The 11,026-nt window shown below is 41.8% G+C and overlaps 1 protein-coding gene across 1 annotated transcript in view; it reads right to left on the bottom strand.

The window, feature by feature from the left end:
* Positions 1-8,163: 8,163 nt before the first annotated feature.
* The window catches only part of Maf (MAF bZIP transcription factor), a 4,092-nt gene continuing 1,229 nt past the window's right edge, over positions 8,164-11,026 (bottom strand). The window contains exon 2 of the mRNA XM_055621423.1: positions 8,164-11,026. Within this exon, the coding sequence (XP_055477398.1) occupies positions 10,607-11,026 (420 nt within the window). The 3' untranslated portion in view covers positions 8,164-10,606.

The following is an 11,026-nucleotide window of genomic DNA, read 5'->3' on the forward strand; positions in this document are numbered from 1 at the left end:
TTTCTTTCTTTCTTTCTTTCTTTCTTTCTTTCTTTCTTTCTTTCTTTCTTTCTTTCTTGCTTTGGTGTTTGTTTGTTTTGTTTTGTTTTGTTTTGTTGTTGCGGTGGCTATTTTTCCCTAGACCCGTCACAGGAGAGGAGGGAGGCCAGGGGTCTCTGATACAAGTGAGAGAGGAGAGTTTGAGCTGGAGCATGAGCATGTAATCTGGGCTAGATGGCTGACAGCATAGAGCCTCTTCCCCTACCCGCTGAAGAGGTTGTTGTTTGAATAGCTTGTGAGTGAACACCAGTACTCAAGCTAAAATTTCAAAAGGGCTCAGTCCCTTCACACCACAGTGAGTTCATCGGAAAGCGGGAAGTGCACCCAGAAAATATGTCACAGGTTGTGCGTTGTGTCTCACAATGGCTCTAGTCAGGCTGGAGGGTTGGGGGTGTCACTTGTTTTCATGAGTGAGGATTTTTCTAAGACAAGCCGAAGCAAGCCTCGCTCTTCTGCACATGTAGGGCGAAACAAACAGATGAACTCTGCCCCTGTGACTATCTTAACTTCATAGAGTAGAAACTGCAGATTTATCTTTAAATGGCTTTTGCACTTCAATATGTTACTTTAAAGGGGCAGAATTTATAAATAAACGACAGAGGCCAAAATATTTTGAATTCATTATCTAAAAGCAGAACAACACGAGTGTATGTTTTAAAACAGATTTGGTATGGTATAGATACTACTGAGCTTTTTTTTTTTTTCTATTTTTTCTGGCCTGTCAAAAAGGATTTTTAAAATAATCTAACAGTATTATAAGTGCCTGTAATGCACAATTCTTGTTTTGGTCAAAATACTGAACAATAGAGAGTGAAAATATACAATACTTGTTCATGAAGACACAGGGTATTGCCTCACTTCACCCCTCCCAAAAGGACAGTGCCTGTGAGAAAGAGGGTTCCTGAGCCAAAACCATCCCTAAATGTTTCTTTTTCAAGTCTGCCCTATGGAGACAATTCCTAGGTACTTGCAGTTTGTCTGCCATTGTGTTAGATCCAGAAAAGCAAAATAACACAGGAGAAACCCTCAGGCAGCTTGTTCAGCTCACTCTTTCTGTAAGTGGGCACTCAGTTACAGACCGTGTAAAGTCCGAAGCATAAAGAAAGACGTCAAAAGTTTTTAAACTGGCTTCCTAGTTTTTTTCTTCCTGTCCCCACTTTTCTTTCTTCTTCTGTCTAATCAAAGAAAAAAATATCTGGAAAATTAATAGAGTAAAACACAGATGCTCCAGAGTTCTGGAAATGCTCATTTTGTTTACAGGAAGTTTCAGGGTGTTGGAAGGTAGACTGTAGTTCCAAGGTGGAACGCAGAGGCTCTGGCAGCAAGCTTTCCTTCTCCAGGGTCCAGCAGCACAGCTCCAAGGGTAGATGGTCTGCCCCACCCAGAGTCACCCTCTCTGGACAACTTCAGCCAGATTCTAAAGCACATCAGAGCTCCATGCAGGGATGCTGGTACTGGCCCTAGCAGGAAGCCCAGGGACAAGCTGGTTGTGGCTGCCACTGATGCTCCTAGCACCAGGCTGCCTTCTGGGTGACACTGGTGCCTGGTCCCCAAACATGCACCAGCTTCACTTCAAGTAGGGCCTGTAGCTGGGCAGTGAGGGACTTCGTGGTGGTTCTAAGGAAGTCACTGGCCACAGGCAGCCATCCTGGCTTCCGGGACAGCCTTTGGTTCTAGCAGATTCCTAGCTGCTGTTCACCAGCCAAGGGAGCCCCCTGAAGGTGTCCAGCACTTGACTCCCTTCAGCACTGGCTGGGAATTGGGGCCAGCTGTGTGGCTGGTCCCCACAAGGCAAGGTGTATGTATCAGTAGGTAGAGGCCGATGAGAGCTCTTTGCGGTGTGTTGAGGATTGAGGAGCGACTGTGTGGATGCTGGGAAAAGGGTCGGTCTCGGCCATTTCCCTGTCTGCCTTTCTGCTCGCTCACTCCAAGCTACAGAGAGCTGTATTCATTGGGCAACCATGCATCTCTAGGCTCAGTTCTCTACAGAGAACTGCACCTCTTCACTCTGCCTTTGTCTGCACATACAGTGCACCCAGGGTGATTTGTGGTGGGGTTAGTTGCCTCATGGCTGGAAGACCATGCCCCCCTGGGGTACTCTCTCATGCCCTGCTGTGCTGGCATTCCAGCTGAGGGTACAGACATTCAGGAGGTGGGCATTGGATGGGACATGGGTCAGTTGGTAAGGGGCCCAATCTTGGTGCTAAGGGCCTTACTACTTTTAGTAATATGGGTGTCCGCTGGAGTAGGGATAGTAGGAGAGAGGACCACGCGGTTTGCCAGGCTTTTATCAGTGTTCCCTGGAAGCATACTTCTTGGGAGGGTCCCTGAGCAAGACCTGAGATGACCCTAGGCAATTTGAGGTCAAAGATCAAGGTTGGCCTTTATCAGTAATTCCTTCCCCACCAGCTGCAGTGTCTTCCTTTCCCTCTGCATTTTAAGCCTTGATTAAAATGCCCTATTGTCTTGCAGATGTCAAGATGTTTGTGTTTTTTCGGCTGAAGTTCCCACGGGAGGTCCAAACCACTTCTAGAAGCTTCCAGGAGTAGATGCTGTCGCATAGAACCTGGGCAAATACTGTCTGTAAATGGGCTGTGTTCCCTTGTCCCGATTCACAGGTCAGGTCACAGCGTGCTTCACAGTGGTCCATGACATTTTTCTCCCTGCCTAGTTCTGCAAAGTATAGCAGCTTCTCTAAACCGAGGACGAGGAAACACCTTCCTCTAAGGGCTCATTTTGGAAGCAGGCAAAGCTGGGACTCAGAACAGATTCCAACTGAGAAATCTAGGAACAGAATCAGCCAGGACAGGCTTGGCGTGAGGGTGGGCGAAAACTGAGCCCTGAGGACTGTTTGACTGTTTCCTTTCCTCCCTGTCTTTTTGTTCCAAAGCAGGGAGGCACCCCACCCCAGTCCCCTTTCTTGAATTAATGTCCCTTTCTAATGGCAACTAAAAATTCAAGATAAATCTGTGCAGAGGGGAGGAATGTGATGTTGTAATCTAAAGTCTACTAGGGGGTCATTTGTGATTACATAGAAATGAAGAAAACAAAAAAAAAAGTTGAGTCGTGCTGGATTCAGGAGGAGGTGCTCATCCTATGCCCCCTCTGATTTCAGGGAGGAACTCCACATTCCTATCACAGCCTCCCTCTGGAAAATGTGTTTGGGGAGTTTCTTAGAGCCGTCCAACTCATGCACATTCATATAAACATTTGATTTCTGTGTGTTGTTGATGTGTGCTTTCTATCTCAGTCTTGTTCTGTTGGGCAGATCTTCCTCTTGTGTTCCCCCTTCTCCCTCTCTCTCTCTCTCTCTCTCTCTCTCTCTCTCACACACACACACACACACACGCATACACACACACACATACAAACACGCACACACACACGGCTTTCAAATTTATCAGTAGATGTCATAAAACCTAGTGCAGTGTATGAACAAATATTGGGGATAGTGTCTGCCTGGCCCAAAATGTCACAACTTTCAAACAAACAACTAAATACATTCATAAATGCTCCCTCCAATTAAGACACTAATGATTTCCTCGAAACTTTGGATCTCCTTTGTATCTCCACTTAACAAACAACAACAAAAGCTTGTGCGCATATTCTGTTAGAGAAGCAGAGTATGAATGAGCCCTGCCTTAAGTGTATGTTGGAACTGATTTTGGCCTCTGAGCAGGTGAAAGCCCTTGAAATTATTTATTCCGGGAATCCTTGCCTTTGAAGTCTTCCTCCCTTCTCACCTCCTACAGCTGCTGCAAGTTCCTGCGCTATTCTATCCTTGGTACAGCGCAATTTGATCTTGCTTATTCTTTTTTGTCAGCCGTCTCTGAAGGGTAACAAGGCCCCCAGTTTGTCTTAAGACTGCGTTGCTTTATGTCCCCAGCAACCACGAGCCAACCCTATAACCTAAGATTCCTTCACCGCCTCTCCAACTTCCGGCAAGAGAAAAAAATGCCAGAAAGGGGCCAGTTTGTTCAGAACTATAAATGGAGCAAAGCCTGGAGAGAATTTCCCTTTTCTGGGGGCTTTTAATAATGGCATTTTAAAGGTTTGTATTAAAAGTGAGAAAAGATATCTCTTGAGAAGGTGGATTAAAAGTTTTCCTGTGTTAGACAAATTCAAAAACAAATCCTGGTTTCAATAACAGAACTCTGGACTCTGTCCTTGTCCACTACGACTGCCTTACATCTTAGAGGCATCTTTGAGGATCAGCTAAAAGCAAAAAATAATCTTCAGGGTTTTGAAGACAAGTATAGACTCTAGACTATTCATTCAGTATCTTGAGGAATAAACTGAAGAGGTAGAAACCACAGCCTTCATCTTCAGAGAAAACTTGCCTAAATCCCCCAAACAACAAAAACTAAAGGACAGTGCCTCTTCCAAGAAAGGAGCTAAATTGTTATTTTTCTAATCAAATATAAGTCAATCACAGTGGGAAGTCTTGCAAATTATCCCCCCAAAGTGTGTTGCAAGGGCTGACTTCTGATAGTCTCTCGCTGACTGTTTGTAAGGGCTCTAAGGTCTAGAGCAGCAGTGGGAAATTTTTGGACACAGTGGTCAGATGTCTGAAGGCTGTCACTCATGATTTTTCATCTTCCTTTCTCTTTCACTCCAAGGGGGAGAGAAAAGAAAATCCAGATATGCCAGAGCCATAATCAGACTTGTAAAAATATTGAATGATCCAATAGACAGCAGGAGTACTTTATCAAGCTGAGAATGTATAAATATGGAGGTAGATTTTCCTCAGTCAGAGCAGAGCTAAGCAGCAAAGCCTCTGAATTTTCTCTCTGTGCTCCGAAGCTTTGGAATGTGTCCTTAGCAACTTCTGTGACCGGACCAGGAAATGCAGGGAGCCTGGCTAGAGAGCTAAGCTATATGTCATGCCTATGAAGGTGGCCACCATTTTTTCTCCTCCTGCTGCTTTTAACAGTAGCATTGGTGGTTTGGCCAGAGGAAGTTCTATTTAAGAGACCCCAAACAACTAGAACTGATGTTACCACATAAAAGAGACTAGCATAAAGGGAAAGGGGAGGAAAGAACAGGGGGCTAGCACCAGACACAGCAGAAAAGGCGCGTGTCCCATTGAAGTATCTGTGTGGACAGGGTCTCTGCGGTCATGACACTAAGCTGTAAATGTCTCACATGTCATCAGTAGGGCAGAGGTTAGGTCGATTTGATGTCTATATATTATATATCAGATATGTTGTGAAATCGGTTGTATTTTTCTTAAAGGAGAACTCCACATAAGCCAGGAAATGAAAAGGAAGTGATTTTTGTCAAGTGTCTCAGAGAATAAAAGATCGTATATATGGAAGCAGCACACATAGGGTGTGCGTTTAACCAACTGTATTTTGACACTCATTGGTTTCATTTACAGCTATGTCTGACAAATAGCATGCCTGACATCATAGAAACTAGTCAGTGCTAGCATCACCAGGGCCTTTGAAAAACTAAGATGCTTCATTCACATAAAGCTGCTACCCCCAGTATGCATTTGGGAAGAAAAATTAAATTCTTGCTTTTTTGTTTGTTTGTTTGTTTCTTAGTACAATTCTTTGCCAGGAAAGAATTTTTCATTTTTAAAAATGAAAAAATTCTGTTAAAAATGTGCATGCCTAAATTTTTCTTTTAAAATGCTAGATGTTTGCTTTGGGGAAAGTTTCCTTCACAGGTGTATTTGTATCACACATGAACACACACATACACACATACACACAGAGATTCTAATTTCAGTAGATGTTTCAAACTGCTATTACAGGTTGAAAGCTGACACACCTGTTCGGTGGTGTGCCTGGTACAGGGGCCCTTTCCTGTGGGCCTTTGAGTCGCTCACACAATTAAAGGTAGTTAAGTGTATAGTGCGGTGGTTCCATATTCATTAGCCTTTTTCTCTAACAGTCACTTTTCTTTAGAAAGGACAGGAAATGGAAATCATTCTCCAAAACCACAAATAATTTTTTAATGTACAGCTCACATATATCTTATGTGTATCTCGTGTCTTCTAAACACATTGGGCACATGTGGTCAGGCTTCCCAAATGTGGCCTATCCCACTGATGACGCTGACTCGTCAGTGGGCTGCTCCATTATTGGAATGAAAGGAATTTTAACACTATTTAGACAAATGCAGTGTAAAGGGGAAAGCTGGACTTTCCTATTTGATTTTGTTTTTCTTTCTCTCCTTCGTTTTTAAATTTAGGAATCAATAGTAATAATGGGCACTTCGACAGGATATGTTTTGTGTGTGTATTTATTATCTTCCAAAGTTTCATCACGTCTAAAAGTGCTTTTCAGTGTAGGTTAACTTTTCCTCTAAGCCAGTCACTCAGCCTCATTTCATTCTGATGCCGCTGTTTTATTTTCTAATATCTAGGGGCCCAAACTGGTTTCTAATATTGAACTGCCTTATAGAATTCTACCAAGATGTTTAATTATTACATAACTGTACCTACCCCCCACACCACAACCAAGGTCCCACTCTGATAAATAACTGCAGCTACTGTGTTATGAATGTCACTCTTATTCTAATAATATATTTGCCTAAACTCTTCCTTCCGGTGCTGAGCTTTTGGTCCAAGTGGCATCCCCATTTCCTCCTCTCCAGATGTGTGATATGTGTCTATCTTATGGCTGTAATTAGAGAAGCGAAAAGCTCTAATGCTGAGGGTGGCTAACTTACAGCCTAGGAGAGAAGTTTCGCAATTAAGATTTCTGTCAAGCATAACCATGTTTTTGGGGGACTCACACTGAAGCCCATCAGGAGAGAGCAACGTAACTGTAAAGAACTGCAAACAGCGTCCTGCACTCTGTGTAAAACATTCAGGAAAGACCATGAGAAACCAGCTAGAATCCACCAGCCTGGGAACTACCTGTTTCCTTAGATATCAGGCCTTCAGTATTAGTTGCAATATTATCTTGTTCTTTAAAAAAAAAAAAAAGAAAGAAAGAAAGAAAAAGAAAAGAAAGAAAGAAAAAAGAAAAAAGAAAAAAACATTTTAAAACAAAATAAGACAAAAGTCATTGTGTTTAGCTGTATTTTCAAAACAGTGTTGGCTTTGTCTACTGTGGGTAATTTCCAGGGAGGCCTGCGGAAAGAGAAAACGGCCTGTATTTGTAACATGGTTGCAGGAATTTGTGTCAGTTTTAAATGGGTCAGGGTTTCGGACTTCAGCTGAAGGTAACTGAGATTTTTCTAAGTGATCTATCAATTAGACCCCCATTCATAACCTGTTTTGAAGGCAAACAGCAGTGTATCAGAGCACAGCCTTCTCCCCATGAAGACATTACTTTCTTTTTATATTTATATTTTGGGGACTCATGTAATAACGTAATTATCCCTAGTTTGTCTGTACGAAGACAGCTCTTCAAATATTCCCAGTGAAATGTAGATAAACAACGCAGATAAAACCTGGATGAACTGGAAATTCTATGGGGGAAAACAGTAGACTTTCTTTTTTTTTTTTCCATTTTTGACAAATGACTTGCAAAGTTAAAAAAAAATTAAAGCAAAAATCAAACAATGTTGATTTGTGCAAAGCGTTTATGTTTAGTCTTGCCAACAGGAAGATCACAACAAATAAGGGGAGAAGAAAAAATAATCACTTTTGTCCAAATGGCAAGAATTATTTATCTTTATCATTAAATGCATATGTTCCCAAGTACCTCTGGTAAGCCAGGCTTGCTGGTCCCCATCCCTCTTGAAGGATTTGCTTCTTGATCAGAAGAAGCTCAGAGTAAGGTTCAGAAAGCTCAGATCCACTCTCCTGATGTGTGTGTGTGTGTGTGTGTGTGTGTGTGTGTGTGTGTGTGTGTATAACTGTCTGGCTCTCTCTTTATCCTTCTTTCTCTCTTTTTAAATGGCTCCACTCATTAGGGAACTAAAAACTTTGAGGAGAAAAAAAAATTGAGCTGTCACAATTTGTACTTATACTAAATATTATTAATGACTATATGGTGCCAATCTTCTCAACTCTCAGGATAGCCTACAATTTCACCTGGAATTCCTGCCTCCAACTCCCCTGTTCAGAAATCAAAGAGTATGCATTTTGTATTTCACATCCAAACTCCAAGACATCCAAGACATGGGACCCAGTTAATCTGTACACTAAGAAACAGAACAGAATCAAAAAAAAAATGCAGTTTATTATTGTAGATTATTTTTTCTCTTGATATAACCAGAATTGAAAATGAAAGAGAAGCATGTAGAACATCACGCGTGGTTAGTTAGTAACTCAAGTTATAAAACAATTTTGCACAGCAAAATATGTAAAAGAAAAGTAACTGACAAGATTTTTTTATATTTATTGTGGTAAGATTTACTTTTCTTTTTTTTTTTTTTCTTTTTTTTAAAGACAGGATGTCAGTCCCTGAAAATAACATTTACTGGTTATTGCCTTTAAAACTGTGGATTTTTTTTTAAGTTACAGAAAATCCAGTTCTGCACCACAACACAACTGTAAAAAAATCTGCATCACCTTAAAACTGTGCAGTAATGCCATTTTATAACTGCATAAATTTTATTAGCGTTCTAAACAGTTTTGCGATTTTTTTTTGTATTATATGCTTGCAGGTTATATCTTAGTGCAATTCAGTCCCAATACTTTAATTTTGAAAAAAAAATCCATACATTTTGAATGTAAAATACCCCTACAGATATAAACAGGGGCATTTCCCCTTTTAATACTTTGGTTTTCAATACAGTCCATGGTATAGCAAGAACTACACATACCCAACTTATATTTAAGTTGCAAGCACATGCTTCAGAAGCTACTTTTTAAACAGTCCCCTTGCAAACTCTACCCCCCTTAACATCACAACAGTAAACAATTTAGTGCATCGGTCTTTAAAAAAATCTACAGCTACACAGACCTAACTCTTTCAAATTTATCTATAACATTCCTTTATCTGTAGCATACATTTTAACTGGGCTAACAGATTATAAAAACTAGAATTAAATTATATACTAGAAACCCATAGCATTCCACATTTGACAATGACCAAAAGCCAAAATAATAATAATAATAATAATAATAATAATAGTAATGAAATAAACCAAACCAAAAATAATTGGGGCAGATTTCTTTTTTCTTTCTTTTCAAAGAAAATTTAGACTGCTTTTGGCAACAGCACAATTTAAAGTGCCCCAAAGCAGGCATCACTGTTTCTAAAAAGAAAACATTTAATTTATGTTCTGTGATATTTGCCATGTAAATTTGTAGCCCATTGTGGTATCTTTTGACAAGGAATGCCTTCAGTGCCTTTACAACGGGGAGGCTGAAGTTCAGAGTAAATCAAAGCAAAGTTTTAAGGGAAGAATGCTCTGGGGTTGTACTTTTTCTGTTGTCGTTCTGAACTCAAAAAAAGTCATGAGGTTGTAAAACAAAAGTATGGATGCCATGCGCTAAGTCTTCAAAAGTCCATTTCCAAGCCAAAAGGGGAGAAAAAGGAAAAAAAAATAATTATACCATACATGTCCAGCATGCAGGCTTCTTTTATTAATATAATGTCTCTTTTCCATAATGTCTTTGAAACTGTTATAGTTCATTGTTGCTGAGACAAAGTAGCAAGCATGGTAATGCATGAGATGAGAGTAAGTTTGTTTTTGGGTTTTGTTTGTTTGTTTTTTTGTTTTTTTGTTTGTTTTTTTAAATGGCAGATTAAACTTTCAGATTTGGCATCATAAGGCCAAAACTCACAAGTCACACCCAGAAGGTTGATGCAGGCTTGATTGTGGTAGGTTCAGGAGCGGCTTTAGTTCATTCTGTTTTAGCATAACAATGCTAAGAAAAAAAAAAAAAACCCGGTGGAACCCAGCAAGCTGCAAGGTCTATAGCATTTCACATTTTTTTTTTTTTTTCCTTTGCAAGCTCAATCTCACAGAAGAACTCAGGAGGAGAAAAAAACCAAAACAAAACCTGCTTTTTCTTTTCTTTTTCTTTTATCTCAAGAACATGGTGCAGAGGGAGTGAGAACAGAGGTTGGGAAACACAGCAAGCTCCAAAAAATTAATAATAATAATAATAATAAACAAATACAAAGAAAGGAGAAAATCCAAACAAAATAAAACACACACTGAGAATGAATACCAGTTCATGAACTGAAAAGAAAAAAAAAATATACAGGCGATTGATGGCCGGATTCAAAGGTGAGCTATGTCTTACGTCAAGTTCTTCGCTCAGATCTTTGACCCTTGTGCAAGTCCGGTGTGTGTGGGGCGGGTGGTGTAAAAAGAATAAAAAAAAAAAAAAAAAAAAAAAAAAAAAAGAACAAAACAACCAAGCTAGCAAGTTATGGGGAATTCAGGTTGGCAATCCATGAGCCAGACACCCCTTCCCTCCCCAATTCAAAACAGCCACCACCACCGCCACCACCACAAGCTTGGCGTGTGTGTGTGTGTGTGTGTGTGTGTGTGTGTGTGTGTGTGTGTGCAGGGCCAAGGGGAGCGAACTCGCCAGGGGAGGGGGCGAGGTGGTGGCGAGCGTGGCCCTGCGACTAGCAAGCCCACTCAGGAGCCGGACCCCCACGGAGCATTTAACAAGGTGGCTAGCTGGGATCGCGTGTCACACTCACATGAAAAATTCGGGAGAGGACGGGTTGTCGCTGCTCGAGCCGTTTTCTCGGAACCCGCTGCTCACCAACTTCTCGTATTTCTCCTTGTAGGCGTCCCTTTCGCGTACCAGCCTGGAGATCTCCTGCTTGAGGTGGTCGACCTGCTGCAGCAGCTGGTTCTTCTCTGACTCCAGGACGTGTCTCTGCTGCACCCTCTTGAAGCGGCAGGACTGGGCATAGCCGCGGTTTTTCAGGGTCCGCCTCTTCTGCTTCAGTCGGATCACCTCCTCCTTGCTGACCCCGCGCAGCTGCCGGTTCAGCTCGCGCACCGACATGGTCACCAGCTGCTCGTCGGAGAAGCGGTCGTCGAAGTGCAGGCCGCCGGCGGCGTGGTGCGGGTGCAGGGCGCCCCCCGCCCCCGCCGCGCCCCCGCCGCC

The sequence above is a fragment of the Psammomys obesus genome, unplaced genomic scaffold (assembly GCF_907164565.1).
Source record: "Psammomys obesus unplaced genomic scaffold, mPsaObe1.curated_primary_1811, whole genome shotgun sequence".
Classification (NCBI taxonomy): Eukaryota; Metazoa; Chordata; class Mammalia; order Rodentia; family Muridae; genus Psammomys; species Psammomys obesus.